The sequence below is a fragment of the Gouania willdenowi genome, chromosome 13 (assembly GCF_900634775.1).
Source record: "Gouania willdenowi chromosome 13, fGouWil2.1, whole genome shotgun sequence".
Taxonomy (NCBI): Eukaryota; Metazoa; Chordata; class Actinopteri; order Blenniiformes; family Gobiesocidae; genus Gouania; species Gouania willdenowi.
In genome coordinates this window covers 18,245,039-18,266,001 of record NC_041056.1, presented here as the reverse complement: position 1 = coordinate 18,266,001, position 20,963 = coordinate 18,245,039, and the positions used below count along the sequence as shown (strand labels likewise).

Sequence of the window (20,963 nt, the reverse complement as noted above, 5' to 3'; positions counted from 1 at the left end):
ATGACTATCAAGAGACCTCGGTCCTTAAAATCTATGGATCTAGTTTTGTCAGGACCCTACTTCCTAAAGCTGAACACATTTCTGCTGCTAACGCTAATCAGTTTAATCTCTTCTAGCAAGCAAAACCTTCCAGGATTGTAACTCTGCAGCCTTCACCCCTTTATTTAAAAGATGACTATTTGAGTCTAAAATGCTAAAAATACTACAGGCAAATATCCATACAGAATTGCACTAACTTCGTAGACACAAACGGGATTGCTCTAGCTGGCATCTAATGGTATTCTTACAATGAGATCTGGCTTCCAATCCAACAATATTTTGGTAACACTTTACTTGAAGTTTTATAAGGTCTATATTACGCTGTCATTATCTGTCAATGAATGTTGTTCACTAAATTATGACACCTTTGTTAGCTATGTTGACATTTTTTGGGTTAGTTGGCAGGATCTAGTGGGGTTAGTTAGGGTTAGGTAACAAATAGGGTAATGAACAACACTTAAAGGTCCAGTTTTATGCTATTTTTCATCCATCTGCAATTGTTCTAAGAACCCAAACAACGTAGTATTTGAGGTTTATTTTCCCAAACTGTCCTGTTTCCGGAGTTTTAGTCCTCTGAAAAGTCACTTTCAGACCGCTCCCAAAAACAGGCTGTTCTATTTCATCATATTTTGTGAGATGTCTCACTACGGGATGTCGCCTCTGCTACATTCCTCTGAATACATATTTCACGTCAATCCCGATTGGCCGGTGAAGCGCATCAGTTTGATGGGAGAACCTCCCACCGCCTATTAAAGGAGAGGACGAACAGGTGCACATCATTCTTGCTAGCACCTTTGCTAGCCGCCACGTGGTAGCACAAGCTAAACCACCTGCTCTCCCGCCTGCGTCAAGCAGAGATGGAAGACGAGGCTCATCCAACTGAGAGAACGGGATGTGTTATGGCTCGCCTTTGTCCATGTGATGGAAAAATATCCAACAAGGACAGACACGAAGCCTGCTCCGGACGCCTGGGCGTCGAGTACACCCAAATGGCGATCGAATCCCCGGCCTCCTGCCAGTACTGTAACGCGTTCAGCGCCCGGTGCCTCCACAGGAGACTGGCGAGGCTTCCGAGGCCCGAGCAAGGACCCTCTTCCTCCACACACGGCACGGCCAAGGTGGATGCAGTGAAGACGGTTCCCATGGAAACTGCTGCTGTTCACGGCTCCAGCTTGAGCTCTCAGCTGAAACTGGCAGATATCTTCCCGCCTGACGAGAATGTCCTTGTTATTGGCTGTGGAGAATAGGATGGGGTCACCTCTGACCCACTCCTCTCTGGGGTGAACAAAGGGGATGAAGTGTTCGTCACTCCAGCCCGAGATGGACTGTCTGCCTCCTTCGCTGCCTCTCGGGAGGACATGACAAGTGTGCAAACGCACTGCCGCACCGTGGAAACCATCAGATCACGGTGCTGCAGCTTCCTCCCCTGGGTCTGCTGTTCATGGGACCGAAACCCTCAGCCCCGCCTCCGCAACCTTAGAGAGGCCCACCTTCCTGGCCCGGGATGTCCCCGGCCCCAACTGCCGCTGCACCGGTGCAGCAATCCCAGTGCACGGAGAAAGAAAATGACGGCCTGACCTCTTTCCTCTCTCACCCCAAAGCTGAAGCTGACTGTTCCTCGTTTGCTAGCTCCAGCTGTTCCGCTTTCACGCGCGCTTCCACGGCGTTTCACGCCCCGCTCTCTCTTCTGCCAAGGCTCGGCCCTCTGATGACCGGGAGAGATGGACAGGTTCCAAAGGACGGTTGGTTGTTGCCCCTCCTGCATGTCCACAAGTAAGCACCCACACACATCTCAAAAACAGAGTGGTGTGCTCATTGCTCATGCCTCAAAACCCAAACCCAAAATGTGAAAGCGTTGTCTGCCACAATAAGCAGGGTGATAGCGGGAGTCGTTATCTCCACTTGAAGGGAGGCTTCAGCCCCCTTCTGGTCGGAGACGGCGCTCTTCTCGTGGTCACTCTGTCCCCCAGAACAAGCAGTGCATGCTTGTTCTTGGGGGTATAGCGCTGTCCCACCGACAGGGGACTCCTCCACTGTGGGAGCAGACCCTCTGGGGTCGGACGACCGGCCGCTGACAGAAGGCTCCATTGTGCTGCGGATAGATTCCCGTCGCGTGCGGCCCACCGCCACCAGGGGGCTCTACCACTACGTGGGCGAGCCACCACAAGCAATGCAAACGCCCTCTGGCAGAGGGCGCCATCTCACCACTCTCAGACTCTCTGGCTGGAAGCAGCCTGCCTCTAGGAGAGGGTGCCACTGCACCACTGATGGCGCCTCTCACAGTGAGAGCTCCCGAGCACCTGACCTCTCTTTCCCTTAGGATAGACAGATGGATGGCACTATGCACAGGTTGGCGAAGATTTACCAGCTGCTCTGTGCTCCCCCCTGGTAGCTCCCACTGCGCAGGGATCTGCTGTCGCAGGTGGGAGGCACAATTTTCCATCCACGCCCAGAGAGTCTGGTGCTGTGGGCCTGGCCACTGGTGCAATCTGTTGGCCGTAGGGTCATCACAGGATGTGATCTCTACCATACAGAGTGCTCGGGCCCCCTCCACTAGATCTCTTTATGACTCTAAGTGGAAAATGTTTGAGGACTGGTGTCTCCAGGGAGGCCACATTCCTTTTCAGTGCCCGGTGGGTGTGATTCTGTTGTTCCTGCAGGGCCTGATTGACAAGCACAAGGCCTTTTCCACTGTGAAAGTGCATTTGTCGCTGATTGCCGCCTGTCACGTGGGCTTTGCGGACAAAACAGCGAGTCAGCATCCGCTGATATGCAAGTTTTTGAAGGATGAGCGCAGGCTCTTCCCTGTGTGCAGATTGGCGGTTCCAACATGGGATCTGGCGGTGGTTCTGGGGGTCTTAAGGGACCCCCGTTTGAAAAGATGGGTGAGACGGACGTGAAGTTTGCCTCCCCTAAAGCTGTTTTGTTGCTGGCTCTGGCTTCGGCCAAAAGAGTCATTGACATTAATGCGCTCTCGGTTCACCCGCTGTGCGCTCAGCTTTTCTCAGGTGATGCGAAAATTATTCTAAGACCCAACCCGGCCTTTGTTGTGGGTTCATGTTCTTCCATTGACCTGCTGACCTTTTCTGTCTCACAGAGTGAACTTACACTTACATGGACAGGACAAGGGGCCTCAGGAGGAGCGATCAGCTGTTTGTTTCCTTGGCCAACCCCCGTAAGGGGAAGCCAGTCTCTAAGCAACGCCTGTCACACTGGGTGGTGGGGGCTATTGCTTTTGCTTACTAGTGTCAGGGTCTGCAGCTGTAAACGGGTCTGCGTGTACACTCAAGGGGAGTGTCTGAGGGGAGTGTCTGTCCATACATCTTAACTTCTTTGCCAGTGTGATTGGAGCATTCTGATGCAGCACAGCAAACCATGGTAGTGACTATAATGCAAGGACACAATGTATGAAAGGCACAGACAAACTGCATGACAAGTTATTAATGTTTCTGACTTTGTTAGACATTTATTTAATGAATTAATCTTGGTACATAAGTGCATAGTAAAAATCTAGTTTCTATGTTTTTACATGTATAAACATATTAAATATGGTCAATGTGTCCTGTCTGAATGTGGTGTGTTTTTTAATTACCGCTTTTTTTCAGATTTTTGCACATGCAAGCCAATTATATATTTCTGCCTTTTACAAAACAAAAGTAGACAGTGAAGTTATTCTGAATATGTAAATATTATGTATTCATGTATATATAGTGTTATGAAGGGCAAGGTTGCATACAAATTGTAAACAGTAAGATTTAGTTTAATGTATTTGCAATGAATTCTTTGAACAACGCAACAGCATCATGCTGGTGATACTAATCCTCCTCTGGCCTGTTGTGCTGTCAGTTGTCAATCATTGATAGTCACCTGTCAGACTCCTTTTGTCCTAGTCTGTCCCAGAGCTCTATCAAGGGTATCTGAAATATATAGATAGCTGTAAATCAAAGATTACATTAAATCATTAAGATTACATAGGGATTACTGAATTGGAAGAAAATAAACTAGAATGAATTTTTAACACCCCCCCCCCCCCTTCTAAATAGAAGTTGGTTGTATGCAAAAAAGTTTTATGGCTATTAGTGTCAATAAACATTGTGATGTGATTGCTCTTAATAAAGAAAATTCAAAGATATACATCCTGTATACAACACATATCAACACGGTTTTTAACCAAATTAATGTTGGCCTTAACTACGTCTAAAAAGCAGGCAAGCTAGCTGTGTACACAAATCTTTAAAACAAATTTACGTTAGGAAAAAAAATATTTATGTAACTGCATAAACATATATTGTATATACACATACATGACAGTGTACTGTATAATGATTGTAAATCAATGCAGTTATTGACGACAAAATTACCAAAAATCTTAGTTATGTCATTCAGAATCAATGGATTTGAATTGCCCACCAATAACTTCCGAATCTATTTGTTTACATGAATCACATGACGGTCAAGCATTTTGAACTTTCGTTGTCGCGACTCTCTCTATATACGGCTCTGGGTAGGAAGAGTGAGGACTGTCAGGAGGCGGAGTTTCCACCTTATGGTGTCATACTGGGGCAAAAATCCAACTTGCGTATTTGGAGCTGACTTTTTACAAAATGTGGAATAGCAAGGGAGACAGGAAACAGAACCTATTCAATTTTGGCCCTTTGAATAAGACTAAAGGAATGTATATCACTGTAGCAAAACCCTTATAAAGGGACTTTTTCATAACACTGCCCCTTTAATGACAGCCATCATGACACCTTATTCATGCTAATGACAGGTGTCATGTTATAATAATTACAGCGTAATGTTAGCCTTTATGTATAAAACTTCAGGTAAAGTATTACCGTTTATCGCTGCACCGATTATGTTAAATTGCAATGTGTGTGCCATTGATTAAAAAAAGGATTGGCCTATTCTGCAGTTGAGTCTGTTGATCTGGTTAAAAACTTCTACTCAGTAAATCATAATATCTTTGGAGGCAGTCTAAAAAGCAGAGTGGAAGTTTTTGAAAAATTGGTCAGGTCATCATTGAAGTTAGTAATTAGTTCTCGACTGACCTCCCTGGTTGAAAAGAGATCAAACAGATACATGAAAATGTTCTGATCTGACCCTTATCATTTTTACTGCTAACAAGACCCTTAAAAATCAAAGCCATGATAAATAAATAAGGAAGCTGCTCCATTAGTAATAGATTGAATATAGAGGGAGGATTATATACATGTTAACATGTATATCCTTCCTTTTGTGTTAGCTTTCTGTCATCATCTCTGATGTTAACGGGTCGGTTTTGACTCATGTATTAAATCATCTATAAAATACACTAAAAACAATAAGCGATCATCCAATTTGTTTCTTATCTCTTTGTTACTTTGTTAAGACTATCCTTGAAAATGTTGGTTTTAATATATTTTTTGTGGGCCTCTGGGCCTTTTTTTGTCAGTATACCCCTCAATTTATTTTTTTTAAAATGGTAAAATTAAAGATTAAATCAGGGCTTTTGCCTTTAATTGGCCATGTAATGGAATTTGTCCTCTGCATTTAACCCATCCCTGAGGAGCAGTGGGCAGCCATTTTGCGGCGCCTGGGGAGCAGTTCGGGGTTAAGGGACTTGCTCAACATCCCACAGTGATGGCCCAGGTGAGGCTTGAACCGACAACGCTCCGATTACAAGCCCAGCGTCCTTAACCACTAGTCCACCACTCCAAGAGATTCAGATTGATAAAATAAAAAGTTGTTGTGTTACCTAACTATTAATGAGGGGTATAGAACACATCTCTTCAATCAATTTGTTGTGTTTATTTTTTCATTTTAATATCAATAACTATAGTAACATTGATGGTGTTATGGCTTAATTTCGACCCATATATATTTGCATCAAGAAAAAGGCAAAAAAAGTATTTTTTTTTTTTTTTACAGCAATAGAACTTTCAAACTTTAATATAAACTGAAAAAAAATGAAAAGCAGAACAGGTTATGACACAAATTATAGATTTGCCAGGTCAAATAAACAACAACCGATCAAGCAAATCAAACCAATAGAAATCAATTATAGTTCCAAAACTAATACAAAGCTAAATCATAGTGTGTGTGCGTGTGCGTGCGTGCGTGTGTGCGTGATACAAGACGAAGGATCATATAAGTGACAAAAAGGCTCAACAATTTGACATTTTTGTTACAACTCTATTATGTAGAGAAGATTAAAATAAATCCACATAAAAAGTTGATTTGCACAGATGATAGTGTTTTTCCAACTTTTCCATTATCAAGGGTTAATACAATCGTAACCGCTTTAAAAGAACAAATTCCTTTTGCAAACACAAAACATGTGTTTAAAGAGTATTTAGAGGAAAAAAACTTTGCATGCTGGGAGTGAGCCACAGTGTGGATTTATTTTGACATTTTTCCTTGAAAGGACATTTCCAACCCATTAGTCATCATGATATAATGTGGTAATACCAACCATAGGCAAGCCTTTGGAAGTTGGTTACCTTATGTTATTATCGCGCAGCAGGTGACCTTTATAGTAGTAATATACTTTTTTATGGCAATTATTTATTAGTAATTGGCATTGTATTTATTGTATTGAAGCTGATGATGTATTTGGTGTAATTATACACTGTTGATTGGTTATATAATAATGCATAGTGTACATTATTGTTCACACCATCACTATGTATAGGAAGTAACAGTAATATCGTAATGAATTATAGGTTGATGGGGTGGGAAGTAACAAGTTTAAACTTCTTTTTGAACCGATCTTTGTACATTTTTCCCCTTATTTTTTAGAGAAAACTTCAACTTTTTAGAGAAAATTTCAACAATACATTTCGTATCATGTTGTTAATAGTTGGTCCTGTGTAATTATACTATCGATAAAGCAATTTTGCGTTTGTTCCTAGCATGTTTTTTTCCAAATACAAGAGTGATAGCAGAATTAGCTGTTAGCAATTCAACATTTACTAACAGGTTAATTTTTTTACATTTAGATTGATTTGGCAGTTATATTATTGATGCTAGCAATGTGCTAATAATAGAAAGGAATAATACTAGAATGGTGGGAAATGCTATCTGTGATCTATGGTTTACCAGGAAAATAGTTTTACTTCCATAGCTCGAGGTTGGACAAGGCTTTGTTCATTGTATAATAGAGACTTATTTGGAACATAATTCAAAATTTTGTAGGACCTTAGTGTATTTATGTGTACTACCTCCATTTTCCCGACCCACTTTAGACGGGGGTACACCATGGACAGGGCACCAGTCCATCATAGTATTTCTGTGTATACATTTTACTTAATTTCCATAAGTATAGCCTACATATTCCTACATTAATATTATTATTATTGTTATTTATCTAGCTCTATGTAGCATCAGGTTAATGATTGGGAAAGGATATGGTTGACTAAATCTACCTATTCTGGGTATCAGTCTACTGGAGTTTAAACCCACTGAGACAAGTTATGCCTCATCCAACCTAAACATTATTTCAGTAACATGTCCTGTATGTCAGGCTAAAAGGACATGAACAATGAGACGATACATCGATATTAAAACGTCACAGGATACATCATCAGGGCTCAAGTGGTATCGCGAGAGGATTAAAAAAAAATCCACACAATCTACAACACACCAGTTTGATATGGGTCATACCCACAGTAATTTCCAGAGTTAAAGTCAAATAAAAGCATGGTTATTTTTTTCAACTGCATTTTTTTCCTTTAAAAAATGTTTTATTTTTTATCATGACCTTAGTGTATCATCCTGCCATTAAAGGTGCGTTCACACCGCATGCGACTCCAGTGAAAATAGTTAGAGTCACTTGAACATAGACATGTTTTTTGCTTGCGTCATCGCTTCATCTTCGTGAAGACTGGGGAAGTGACGTAGGGAGAAACTCATTGCTGATTCTAAGTCGCTAGAAAAGTTACAAATTTGGTGACATTTTACTTGAAGTTTTACACATGATAAGGTTGACGTTACGCTGTCATTATCATGACTAGTACAGTGCCCATTGGAAATATGTATTCATATAGTGGGACCTTAAGTAGAGTTGTTAAGTATGGTCAAATGAGTACGTGTTTGAAGGTTGGATGTATAAAATTATGTAATTATTTCTCAAAGCTTATCCTGTATATATTTTCCCCCCATTCAATTTAAGCCCTTTGACAAGAAACTTATGCCTTTTTTTTTGATGTTGCTTTTAACTATTTTTTTTATTATCTTTGCACTGGTGCTGAAATTGAACCACTATTGGGCCAGTTAAGGCCCACAGACCAAATTTTTGGCACCACTTTCCTGGTCGCAGATATCTTACTGCAGAATGGTCAGATTTGTTCAGTGGGTTTCAAAGTCAGAGCCTTTTCGCGGGCAAAGCCTGTGAGCACAGAGGGAGAACAGAGGGAGAACAGAGGGAGAACATAGGGAGAACAGAGGGAGAACATAGGGAGAACATAGGGAGAAGGGCCGCTGAGAGAAGGCAGTGACGGGGTCTCTTCAATCCCACCCCGCAACATGCATAACGCTGTTCCGGCCAGTGAGAGCGCTGCGCTGTGATAGAGGTTGTTTATGTGAAGTGCTGGGTTAGGGTTCCGCCCACCGAGGTATCTGTGATCGCAGGGCAGACAGGCGGAGAGTGTAAAATGGCGCACAGCTGTCGGTGGCGGTTCCCCGCTCGGCCCGGAGGGAGCAGCAACTCCGGTACCGGGAGGAGAGCGGGCCGAATCCGGGTCACCGCCTCTTTGCGGAGTGTATCGGGAGCCCAGCCTAGCGCAGCGGGGCTTGGACCCGGGTTTGATGCTGCACTACAGGTCTCCTCTGTTATCGGGAGCAACCTGCAGAAATTTCGGGATGTTTTGGGGGAATCGAGTGACTCCAGCAGCGCAGAGGTAAGCAGCAGAGCGCCCCGGGACCGGAGCCGAGGGAAATGAACGGATAACGGTGTGATGACCGTGTCTTCGTCCTCGTGACGCGCACTGTTTGGCTGCGAGCAAACTTGTCAGTGTCAGGATGCTCAGTTCAACTTTGTGTCGTCCGTGCGGCCTTAAGTCACACTGTACTGGGCCTAATTAGTCATTTGACCCAAGACTAACACATCAGTTCAGTGCACCGTGGTTTTAAAAAAGGAGAAAGTTTTCCTTACCTCTTCTTGATTGAGTAGATACAGGCTATATCTACTGAGTTTGGACGTACCGGTGTTTTGGATCTACTGGTCCACTTGTTTACATGTGACAGACTTCCGACTGTGCTGCTTCTAGTGACGGTAGATATTAAAAACAGTCGGAAGTATGCATAGTGAAATTTTCAGACATGTCAAACAAGAGCCAGACAGTTTGGGATCTGTTTTATTAGTAAAATATTACAATAGTTCAACAATATCTACGGGGCAAGTCACGTGAGGATGTGATGTTATGAATGGTATTAGCTGCAAACCGATTGTATAGGAGAAATACGGAAGCCTATTGCGATCAGTAAAGAAAACCAATGAAACGTGATAATGTTTTTTTTTTTTTTCATTTCTTTTTTTGGCAAAAAAGTCTGTGCTTTTCATGAATTAAGTAAAGCATTTATAACTATATGCTTACTGATTTATGCCATCCTAATTGCGTTTCTAATGTTATCTATTAAGAATAAATATCTCCAAAATCAGAAGCAATTATTACAAACTAAACATTTATTTTTCTTGGGGAATTAGCAGGTAATTGACTATCTGTACTTCAGTAACAACGGGCGACGCAGTCGGAAGTCGTTCATGAGCTAAGCGGGAAGCCAGTAAATCCAAAACATCAGTGCTAGCGTCTGTCCTGTTAGCTTTACAGCACTACAATACAACACGTTATAAACAGCACACAGCTAGGCTATCTTACCCACCACTGTTACAGCTATACTACAGCAATGTGTAGCAAAGCGAGCTAATAAGCTGTTAGGACAGGTTTGCTTTTTTTTTTAGCCTTCAAACCTTTACGTGTAGCCTCCATCCTCACCTCACTAACGGTTAAAGTTATCGTCCCACGTTAGTACCGTGGATGATTTACTTAAAACGGACCCATGTGCCTTTTTATTTTACAATCCTTTATTCATGTTTTTAATGTGTTTATGAACGGGTCATGTTAACTTAGAAAGTACGGGACAGGCTAACGTGCACTTAGCGTCCGTCTGGCTCTTCAGCGTTAAACCGGACTGCTCACGGTGAACTCTGCCTGTGTGTGTGTGCATGTACACCGGGTCTCATCAGCCCGTTACCCGTCCTGGTGTCCCACTGTGGGTTAGCTGTGAGCACTGATGTGTCAGTCCTCCGTGCACAGCTCGCTCATTAGCTCACATGCTAGCTGTAAGCATCTCTCAGCTACTACTACTACTCTATGATGATGCCTCGCGCTGAAGTTGTTGTCCACAAGTCACCGCGTGTCCCTGCGTGTGATTTTAAAGCTTATGAGCGGAAGTTAGTTGTGCTCACATGTTAATATAGAGCCGAATCAGTTGCTGCTGTGGTGTCTTTCAGCTACATTACTACGCACTACGCCACGCTAACCACGGTTGCTAGTGCTGATGCATAGGAAAATGGGAGGTGGACATGTTTTCCCCTTCGCCACACGGCGCTGGTATCGAAATAAAAGAAGGTGACAGATATACAACCACTTAGTGAAAAAGAATCACTCCGTTTAAAGCGTGAGGGTTAATGAGAGTCCATCGGTGTGTTTGGGTTTGTGAATGCGAGGCGTTTTCTCTCAGGAAAGAGAGTCGCTGGTGACAGTGCGCATGCATGCAGCGCGCTCTACAATAACAACGAGAGCCTTTTTGACGGAGCGTGTGATGTGGGGGTGTGTTCGCCTCAGCGAACTACCATCTTCCTCCTCCATGATGAGCCGCACGCGTTCCGTGCAGTGGGAGGGAGAGTCCGTGTGGGGATGTTTACCACCGATCTCACCCAACTCCCTTTACCACTACAATGTAGACATACGTGAGCTAGCTCTTCCAACGGGAACTATACTTTTGAGTAGCGTCTTGGTTTGAGGATGGTGAGCGTCTATACCAGGGGTCAATTTACAGTCGTAATTGCGTAATTGATAATCAATTACAATAATAGCGTAGTTATAATTGAAAAATGTCTGTTGCTTTTGTAATCATAATCTAAATATAATTTAATTCAGATAAGTGACTTTGTAAATGTAATTCTATCTACATTTCTATGGAATTTCATGGAAATTCTACAAAAACTTTTTCTTTAATATAATGTAATCTTTTCATAGGCATTGTCCCTCATTGGTCAGTTTAGGTGACGTGATAGGTGCACCACGTGACTTAAAGTTCCATCAGTTTTATTTTAGCTCATATTTATTTTCAGCTAACCCTTTTATTTTAGCCCTAATCCTATTCCTAACCTAGGAAATACTCTCAAATGTTTATTGTTTTCATATTTGTATTTTTAAAGGAGGCATTTTCTGCGTTAAATATGTTGATGATGAAAAATATATATGACAAAAGCAGGATTTGAACCCCGTACCCACAGTAGCAGAAGGAATAATTCTTAAGTCAGGCACCTTAGACCACTAGGTTTCCATAACAACAGACACTTCCTTGATTAAACGCAAACCTGTGGAACCATGGGCTATCGCCAGGTACATCGCAATATGATGCATTGCAATATTTTTTCCTCCATAATAACAATTTTATTGCGATAATATATCATCCACGATATATTATGATATCGGTGTCACTGAAGAAATTCAGAATTTATTGACAACATTGAATCTATTTCACAGGAATTACAAAACATTGTCAATCAATTTCACACGAATGACAGCCAAGTAAAACAAAGTGTATACTGCACAGTGGCTCTTCTTAACACACACTGACCACAACTCAAGTCTTTATTTTTTTAAGGGAAAACTGAGACAAAATCATGCTTCACCAAAATACTGTTAATGATGTTTGTGCAAAAGCAAATTAACTTTAAATCATTAAAAACAAAATGAATGCAGAAAAGCCTAATTTCAGTGCTAGTATTATCAACTTGTCTGTAAACATGGACACACATCAGTGCTGCTTAATCAAATTGATAATGTACCACTAGACAAAACCTCACGATATATCATCGTATCAATATTTTGGCACACCCTTAATAGTTCACAATTATTAAAAAGTGTTTCATATCAACTTTTTTCACTACCTGTCAGTTCTCCTGAGTATCATTTTGCCATTGAAATCGAAGGGTATATTGACCCACACCAAAAATATTAATACCAACGTTTTCATGGAAGCCTGACAAAGTAATTAAGAGATGAAACACAAATTGGATGAAAGATAATATTTGTTAGTGGATTTAATAGCTTATTCAAGACAAACTAACTGATCCGTTATCATAACAGATTCTAACAGAAAGCTAGTCTATACACCAACCTTATACACAGTATTACAGAATGCTTCCTCTGAAATAGTTTGATCTTTATGAATTTTAGTAAAAATGCACCTTTTTTATTTATTTTTTGTTGTTAACAATTCTGCATGTGAGGACCATTAAATGCTTAAGGAACTAGAACTATGTAAACCATGCTGAGGGAACACTGCTTAACCAAATCGAATCAATGGGTTTTTTTTTTTTAAACAACCTTTACATATTATATCTTTATCACAGTCCTTTTATAGCTGCTACCTCTGATTTTATCATATTAGGACAAAAATATCATAGTGTATGCCTCATAGATCAATGACTCAAACAAAATTCCCTCCAAAAAGAAAGGAAAAAGGTTCAAAAGTGCTTAAAAGTGTTTTCATCTCCACCGTACACACTCTGTTGACATATTCGTGGATTGCATTATGGGATATGGAGTCCCAGAGACGGATGCATAGAAGTGTTTTTACTTCACTCTATTATCACAAGGAACACAGGGAACAGACTTGAACAAAACTGGTGTCAAGTAAATCACTGTCCTCAGTGTCTGGTGAAGAAACTAGAAATAATATGGGTGTTAATAGCTAATGCTTATGGACTATGGTGCCTTCTCTGGACTCCTTGGAGGACGAAGAAGAAAAATAGAGCTGAGCTTTTTGGTAACATTTCTTTTCCTTGAAACAGCAAAGCTTTGAACAATATATGAAGCCCACAGGGTCTATCTGTACCTTGAATGCAACGGTTTCCCATTTGTTACAGACGGTGAGATACATGCAGCAAAAAGCTGTACATAGAGCCAAGATGCAGTGACACCTCACTCCTTGCCTGTTATTACTAGATAGTAGCTTTACATATACTACACATGAAGTCCTACTCTTGTTCTGTTAACATTATTAAACCTCTAGTACCATTATCTCCCCTCTGTGCAGGTGCAGTTTTCTACTGGGGACTCTGCCAACAGTCCAAACCTTTTGTACTTTAAGCTTCATTCAAACCCCCGTGTCGCTAATTGTTTGCCCTAAAACCCGAATCAGGACAGCAGCTGTTGTTATTGATTATTTTACAGCTAATAGCTACTTCCTGTTTCACAATGGAAGTTACTTGGAACTGTTCTCATTTCTACAGTTGTTTCCCCAGAATTATTCTTAACAGTTAACTTGCTGAATGAAATTACATATCAGAGTTTAGGGTTCTTAGCATGCATGCTATTTTAGAGGGATAAAGAAGGACCTGGAATAAATCTTACAACAATAGGAAGAACACGCCCACTTGACTTTACACATTGGGGACCCTGGAGATTTTGCTGTTTGGGCACTAAGCATTGACTACACACAAACACCCAGTGTACAACCTTTAAATTAATGTAAATTATTGTTTTGTTTTTTGTTGTAATTGTTTTGTTCAAAGCCATAGCCTTATGATCACTGTCTGTCTTGTATTGAACCATTAAATCCCATAGATCCTAAAGCCAAAGAAAGTTTGCAGATATAACATTGTGCTCTCAATGGAGAAAAAAGTTCAGCTATTATTTGAGCGTCGTGATTATTGTTCGACTCAAACACAACTGCTATACTATTTTCATGTTTTTAACTATCATTTGTAACATGTTTTGAAGTCCCGTTCTCTAGTAAATTACTCTTTAGTAATATTTTGGATGTAGGGAAACAGAGTCATTATAACCTATGGATCCTTTATTATATTCGATTAAAGGCTGCAAACAAAGCAATGGTGGTTTCATTCAGAAATGGTGTGGTATGTCTCTTGCTAGACTGGGTCATGATTGTTTAAGCTCACAGCAGCCTGCTGAGCTCACATGGCAACTCCGTGCAGAGTCCCAGCCGGACACTCAGCCACCCCTCCTTCTTTCATCCAAGGAGAAAAATCCCAAATCCACTTCAGACGCACACACAACACTGTTTGGGAGGCAGAGCAACTTTTCTTCTGACAGCTGCCACTTTGGAATGGATTACTAAGCTCCTTTGGGTAACTCAATGGGGTGCTTGCTGCTTGTTACTGTCCATTGAAGGCATATATTATCTTTTGTCAGCATGTAGACATGCATTTTCCTGATCCAGCCAAATTGTCATTGCTTTTTTAGATTTTCATGGGAGTCCATGTTGACATTTCAGTAAATGAAAAACCCAACATCTCACAAAATCTTCCTAATTTTTACTCTTTGTGATTTGGTTTCTTTTTTTCTCCAGCCCATGTTATCTTTCATTTGTTTTACTTTTGCCCAAATGATATTACAATTTACTAGTGTTTATTCTTTTGTGAAAACCATACAGTTGAATGCATGTTACAACGTAAACGTCTCCTTTGTTTCTCTGGCTTTAGAGTAATGGTGTGTTTGAGCGAAATGGGTTTTATTCCAGCAGGTGTTGGGCCTATTTAACTCAAAGACCCCCCCCCCCCCCAACACAAAAACACCCCCCCTTAAACCCGCGTACCCATCCCCAAGACAGCATGTGGATTGGAGCAGGAAGCTTTGTGTCTGCTTTTATTCTAGCTTTCACAAAGTGCAGGCGGCTGAAAGAGTGCAGGCAGGGATATCAAAGGGTGCAGGGCGACCCCCCTCGTCCCAACGGGACAACACTGGGTGGAGAATTAGACACGGACCCTCCCATCCATGGCTTTATTCTGCTACAGCAGGCGGGCAAGAGGTTTTCATCTCTGTTTTAGAGTTGCCTGACCGAGAGAAAGGCGGCAATTGTGTTGGTGTCTGTGGTGGTAGCAGGGACCAGGGTGTCCTCTACACTTTAGGAGTTAGTGGGCGTCTCAGGTGGGAACAAGGACGCATGCCCTGCCTCTGTGTTACACACAAATAATTAACTGTTTGTCCTCTGTTTGAGGTGTAGGAACATGAGCATCCCACGTAGAAAAGAGCTGTTCTTTCTTGTCTGTGTGCTCTTGAGCAAATGTGAAACAGTTGTACTAGTGTTTGGACACTTGAGAAAACAAATGCCCACCTTTTGCCTGTGGCCACCCGGGGTCACAAAGCACAGACAGTGGGTAACTCACTTCTGTGGCTTTCCTGAACAGATGTGTCATCGGGATTATAATGGAGTGTGAGCTCATCTCCAATTTACATTCCAGGAAGAGATGAGGCATAGCGTTTATACTGTAAATTTAATAGGATAGCTTCTTGGAATGTGGCTGTATTTATTTATTACTGTAGTTGGAATGAAGGGTCTTTTCAGAGATCTGCCTTTCCATCTTACTAGTAGGTAGGTAACTTGCAATATATATACCGTAAATAGCAACAATTTATGTTGTTCTTCGGTCTCCATAGTTGTTCTACTATTTATTTTTCATGCCGAAAATAATTTTAAACTTCATTGTGTAGGATTGAGAGTTGGACCTCAATACTCTGCCTCAACACTTCCTCTCAGAGTTTATAAGTGTGAAGTTTTGTTCTTTTATGAGAGACACTGATTTGTAAACTCAAGGCTTTTCTCCAAGTGCCAATGTCTATATGTAGAAAATTGAAATCCATATTCTTAAGTAATTTGAAATTCATCTATTATCCTAAAAGTATCTTTATCTACTATTTGTAAAAAAATTTTTTTTTATTTGAACATTTTCAATATTCATTAACTCTTCTGCTTACATTTGTACTTGTATTCCCTAGCACTTTATGCTGAAGGTGGAGATTCTTCTCTGCAAAACAGACGCCGAAGTACATTTATGCCTTTTAAATTAGGGATGCACGAAATGAAAATTCCTGACCAAAACCGAAACACCGAAAGAAAATTATTAGCCCATTGCATTTATGGCTCTGAATGTGTACTAACCTCACTGAAATTAAAACAATGCATGCAATTGTATAAATTAATAATAATGTTTTATAGAACAAATCAATGAAAAGTGTGAAAATATTTATTTAACACTGACATTCCAACAATGCACAATATGAATTAAAATGTTTAACTTGACCCCACTCATACAATAAATAATATTGTGCAGGCTTGTACTTGGCTCATTTCCAGACAAGCGTGTGCTCTGTTTGCTCGCTTCATTTTATCATCCTGTTTCTGTCAGCTTTTTTCAGTGAGAAAATGCACCTTGGGCCATTTTCGCCCGTCAGTTTTTGGTTGCCGGAATTTCAGTGCATCAATATTTTTAAATTCTTGGTGTCCCAATACAACTTTTTCACTTCTGATACAATACCGATATTTCATGTTGGCCGATACCAATATGATCCTGCAAATAAAAACAATATATATTATATCACAGATTTTAGATGCAGGCCGATATAATCCGATACTTGTTTTCTTTGTTTTGCTCATATCAGACCCATATTTGATATCATAACCGGAATTGGATGCCCTTAATTTAAATGCATCTGTTACAATCTGTACAAGTTAGCTGAGATCCGCTGTGCATATCCCAGCCCAAGGAATGTTGCACCTTGTAAAGACACACGCTCACACACTAGGGAGCAGTACTATTTTTAAACAGCAGAGGGCGCTATCTATTTATTGCTACTCTCTTTCTGGCCGCCTTCTACTCTTAAACATGTTCATAAATAGGGATGTAACGATTGACTCAACTCCCGATACGAATCGATTCACAATACTGGGTTCACGATACGATTCTCTCACGATTTATTTTACAAAATGGGACTTAGACAAATGACGACTGAAAAATATTCCTTTATTTTTTTTGGGAAAATACTGGACTGTTTTCCTTTCATTTTTCATTGTCAAAGGAATCCCTTGATAAACTATTCAAAACAATGTAATTTGACTAAAAACAAATCTTGAATGAAATAAATAAAGGAATAATACAAATGAAGAAGAAGCTTATTAATTTAAATTCTGGTTCGATAGTAAAAAATGCAAAACTGCATAATAGTTCTTTTTGTTTTTTAAAGTGCAACTGAAAATGTATTTTGTGCCTTAACAATTGGACAAAAAAAAAACAGTCTGCACTGTATTTACGTCAGATATTTGTTTGGACCAGCAGAGGGCGCTGGTAACCCAGTGGTCGGTTGGCATGCAGAAATTCTTGCAGTGAAGAAGAGATGCTACGCGCTAGCAGACAGAGCTAATAGAAAAACGTGACTCCTACAGATATTCACGTAATATTACAGATATTCTTTCGGTGCTAAAGGGGTAAGGAATCATTTAAGAACATGTTTAAGAGTAGAAGGCGGTCAGAAAGAAAGTAGTTGCAAATTCCGCCTGCCGCCAACACTTCTGGACAAGAGAAGGATATATAGCGCCCTCTGCTGTTTAAAAAAGTACTGTGATTCAGTTTTCATAGTATCAATGTGAACCGGGATACCTATGAATCAATTTTTAACAGCCTTACGATTAATCGTTACATTCCTATTCATAAATGATTCATTACCCTTTTAGCACCAAAAAAAATCTGTAATATTATGTGAATATCTGTAAAAGTCACGTTTTTCTATTAGCTCTGTCTGCTAGCGCATATCATCTCTTCTTCACTGCAATAATATCTGCATGCCAACCGACCACTGGGTTACCAGCGCCCTCTGCTGGTCCAAACAAATATCTGTTGTAAATACAGTGCAATGACTGTTTTTTTTTTTTTTAAAGTTCAATTGTTAAGGCACAAAATACATTTTCAGTTGCACTTTTAAAAAGAAAAGGAACTATTATGCAGTTTTGAATTGTTTACTATAGAACCAGAATTTAATTTAATAGGCTTCTTCTTCATTTGTATTATTCCTTTATTTATTTCATTCAAGATTTATTTTTAGTTAAATTGCATTGTTTTGAATAGTTTATCAAGAGATTCTTTTGACAATGAAAAATAAAAGGAAAATAATACAGTATTTTTTAGTTTTTTCCCGACAAAAGTAAAGGAATATTTTTCATCATTTGTCTACAGTCCTATTTTGTAAAAAAAATCGTAACACACCCATCCACTCCTATAGGCAAATTAGGGATTTCAGTAACTGAAGTATACACATTTTTGACAGTGGAATAAAGCTGGACAAAAAGTATGAGAAAAAACATGCACCCGGATTAGAACCTTCCTGTTGTGAGGATGAAACCTAAACCACTACTCCACCATCCATGCATGCAATGCGTACCATTATAGGAATGCAAAACATGTATGTCTATTTATTTGATTCTTTTGTCTGTGTAAGTCTTTAAAGCCATGAACATTAAAATGTGCTTCATTTACTCTTGTACGTGATTTGGCCCCAGCTCATAATGCCTAAAAGTCTTTAGGCATTTACATGATATCATTTATAATCTGGCCATGAGTCAATATAAAAGTCGACAGATAGAGACAAATATTCATTAAGGGATAGATGTACTCATACACACAGTCAGAAAAGAATGGAGCTAGCATAGTTACGGTTTGTCAGAGTTTTTGCTCTGTTTACAGTCATAAAGGGAGGGGAGACAGTACCGTGATGCAGTTTTGCCAACATTGCTATAATCCTTTAATAGTCATCATCGAATGGGCAGTGGCCTTATTATATGTGTTGATCACAAAGGGACTTTTATATGTGAAAGGTTGTGGTCCTGACTAAACATTACAGTAGTTAAGTGTGAACATGAAACCACTTCCTTGTATTTAGCAGAACACCGTCTAACTTTCCTCTCATCACATCATTCCTCCCACCGCTTGCACTGCACGATTATCAGACAAAATAAATAAATATACATCATGTAGATGTATCCAAGATCATTTGTAGGGTATAAAGAATTGTATTTCCTTGTTTTAGAAGTTAGTGTGTTTCCCCGCGTTTGTTGTTGTATACTTGTAATTGCATAATCTATTAAGCAATACAAACTTTTATCAATACTTGTATCTTATCGCTGACACATTTGCAAGTTTTTTCTGGCCATCATTGTAGTTTCATGTGGTCTGGGCTTTTGCAACTAATATAGATAAAAAAGGAATTTCATGAAAGTACCTAAGAAGCATCACATATCTACAGCTCGTTGTGTTTGTCAGTGTAATTTCCCCTAAAAGCCGTCATGAAGAGACCTTCAGGTCAGTCAGACTGATACAGAGAAATGTTCCCCAATGCAAATTTACACCCTTCTTACAACTTTCTGGGACAGTCCCACACAGCTCATGGAAATGAGGTTTTTACTATGACTCAAATTGAATGTTCAACCCCAACAACTGTGTGTTTTCCACCTAGTATACACATACGTACCGGTACATAGGGCTGCTCAATTAATCCAAATTCGATTTCGATTACTACACCCAACGTTTACAAAAATAACATAATCGAGAAATAAATATTATTAATTTTTTTTTTAATTCGCTAAATAAAACAAACCCACTATTTCGGACATCTACAAATAATTAGGCTTGCCACACGCATGTTATTAATACAAACTTTGAATTGTTTAATCCACTCACATGCAAGCTCCTCCCCTTATATGGGAAAACTTTGGGTTTGATGATGAAGACCTAGAGCAAAGACACATTGAGAGTAAGAAGTGTTTTGCTTTGTGCAAAAGTGAACATACTTGATTTCAGTATTTGAAGGATTTTATTTGTTTAAAGAATATATTTTACATTTTTTGTACAAAAAAAATAACTTTTTGGTTGACAAATAATTGTTTGAATAATAGTGATTTCAATTATGACTAAAACAATCGTGATTATTATTTTTTCTATAATCGAGCAGCCCTAACGGTACATAGAATCTATTTGTGGATTATAAAACAATCATGTCCATGCTTTTGTGTGCTGGCACGTGCTCTGTGCACTTGCCCCAAGCGGAACATGCTGTGATGTCATTGACTGTTCCATGCACTATCTCAGTGTGTCAGTGGCGTACATTGGTACCCCGCCCCCATTCACGGTTTGCTACAGTAACAACTGAGCAGCAGCTTGCTCAGAAAGGAGCTGATGCTTGTCACTGCGAGGAGGTTGGAGGAGAGAGACTGAAAGTGATCAGATAAACACAAGCGAGATGAGGCTGCTTGATGCAGCCTGGTCAGGGTACACATCAGTGTTTACCGTCTCATATTGTTTGTTTGATTGTTGAGTAGATGAAAGAGGTTTTTACTTTTCTGAAGATGTATTCATGATTTTTATAGTCGGATGCGCGTGTGAGTGTGTGTGTGTCAGTGTAAGTTAGTAGTAATCAGTTAATTGGTGAGTTTTTGATTAATCATTAGCTGGTTCCAATTAGTGTGCATGTAGTCGTGTGCGTAGCAGCTGCTTCTTTGCAAACTGGGCCAACAAGACCTCAACTGCATCCCCACACACTGCTATAAATAAACATGATGAAATGACATGCTCACCTCCACTCTTTAACAGTGATTGCAAATAGTGAATGGCTTGTAAAAGAGTAAAGAATTATACATTGATGATTAATAGGCTGCAAATATTAAGTTATCAACCTCATACACATACTTATCTTGAAATGTTACCTTTAACCTTTTTAAAAGCCTCCTGTGGACAGTTGCTGTAAATTAGCACGTTAACACACTCAAAACAATACATCTGGGTAACGAATGTAATCTCGTGTCCATATCAAATAAAGGGATTTAAGAAAAGTCCAAACATTGGCCTGAAAAAGTGCTGAAAC

General features: G+C 40.0%; 1 protein-coding gene across 3 annotated transcripts in view; it reads left to right on the top strand.

Moving 5' to 3' along the window:
• The first annotated feature begins 8,625 nt into the window (after window positions 1-8,625).
• kmt2a (lysine (K)-specific methyltransferase 2A) overlaps window positions 8,626-20,963 on the top strand; it is a 40,432-nt gene continuing 28,094 nt past the window's right edge. For 2 of the 3 annotated variants that reach the window (XM_028465508.1, XM_028465507.1), the window contains exon 1: window positions 8,626-8,918. In XM_028465508.1, coding sequence (XP_028321309.1) covers window positions 8,673-8,918 — 246 coding nt within the window. In that variant the 5' untranslated portion in view covers window positions 8,626-8,672. The remainder of the gene's footprint in view (window positions 8,919-20,963) is intronic. The other variant, XM_028465506.1, reaches the window with a different exon arrangement.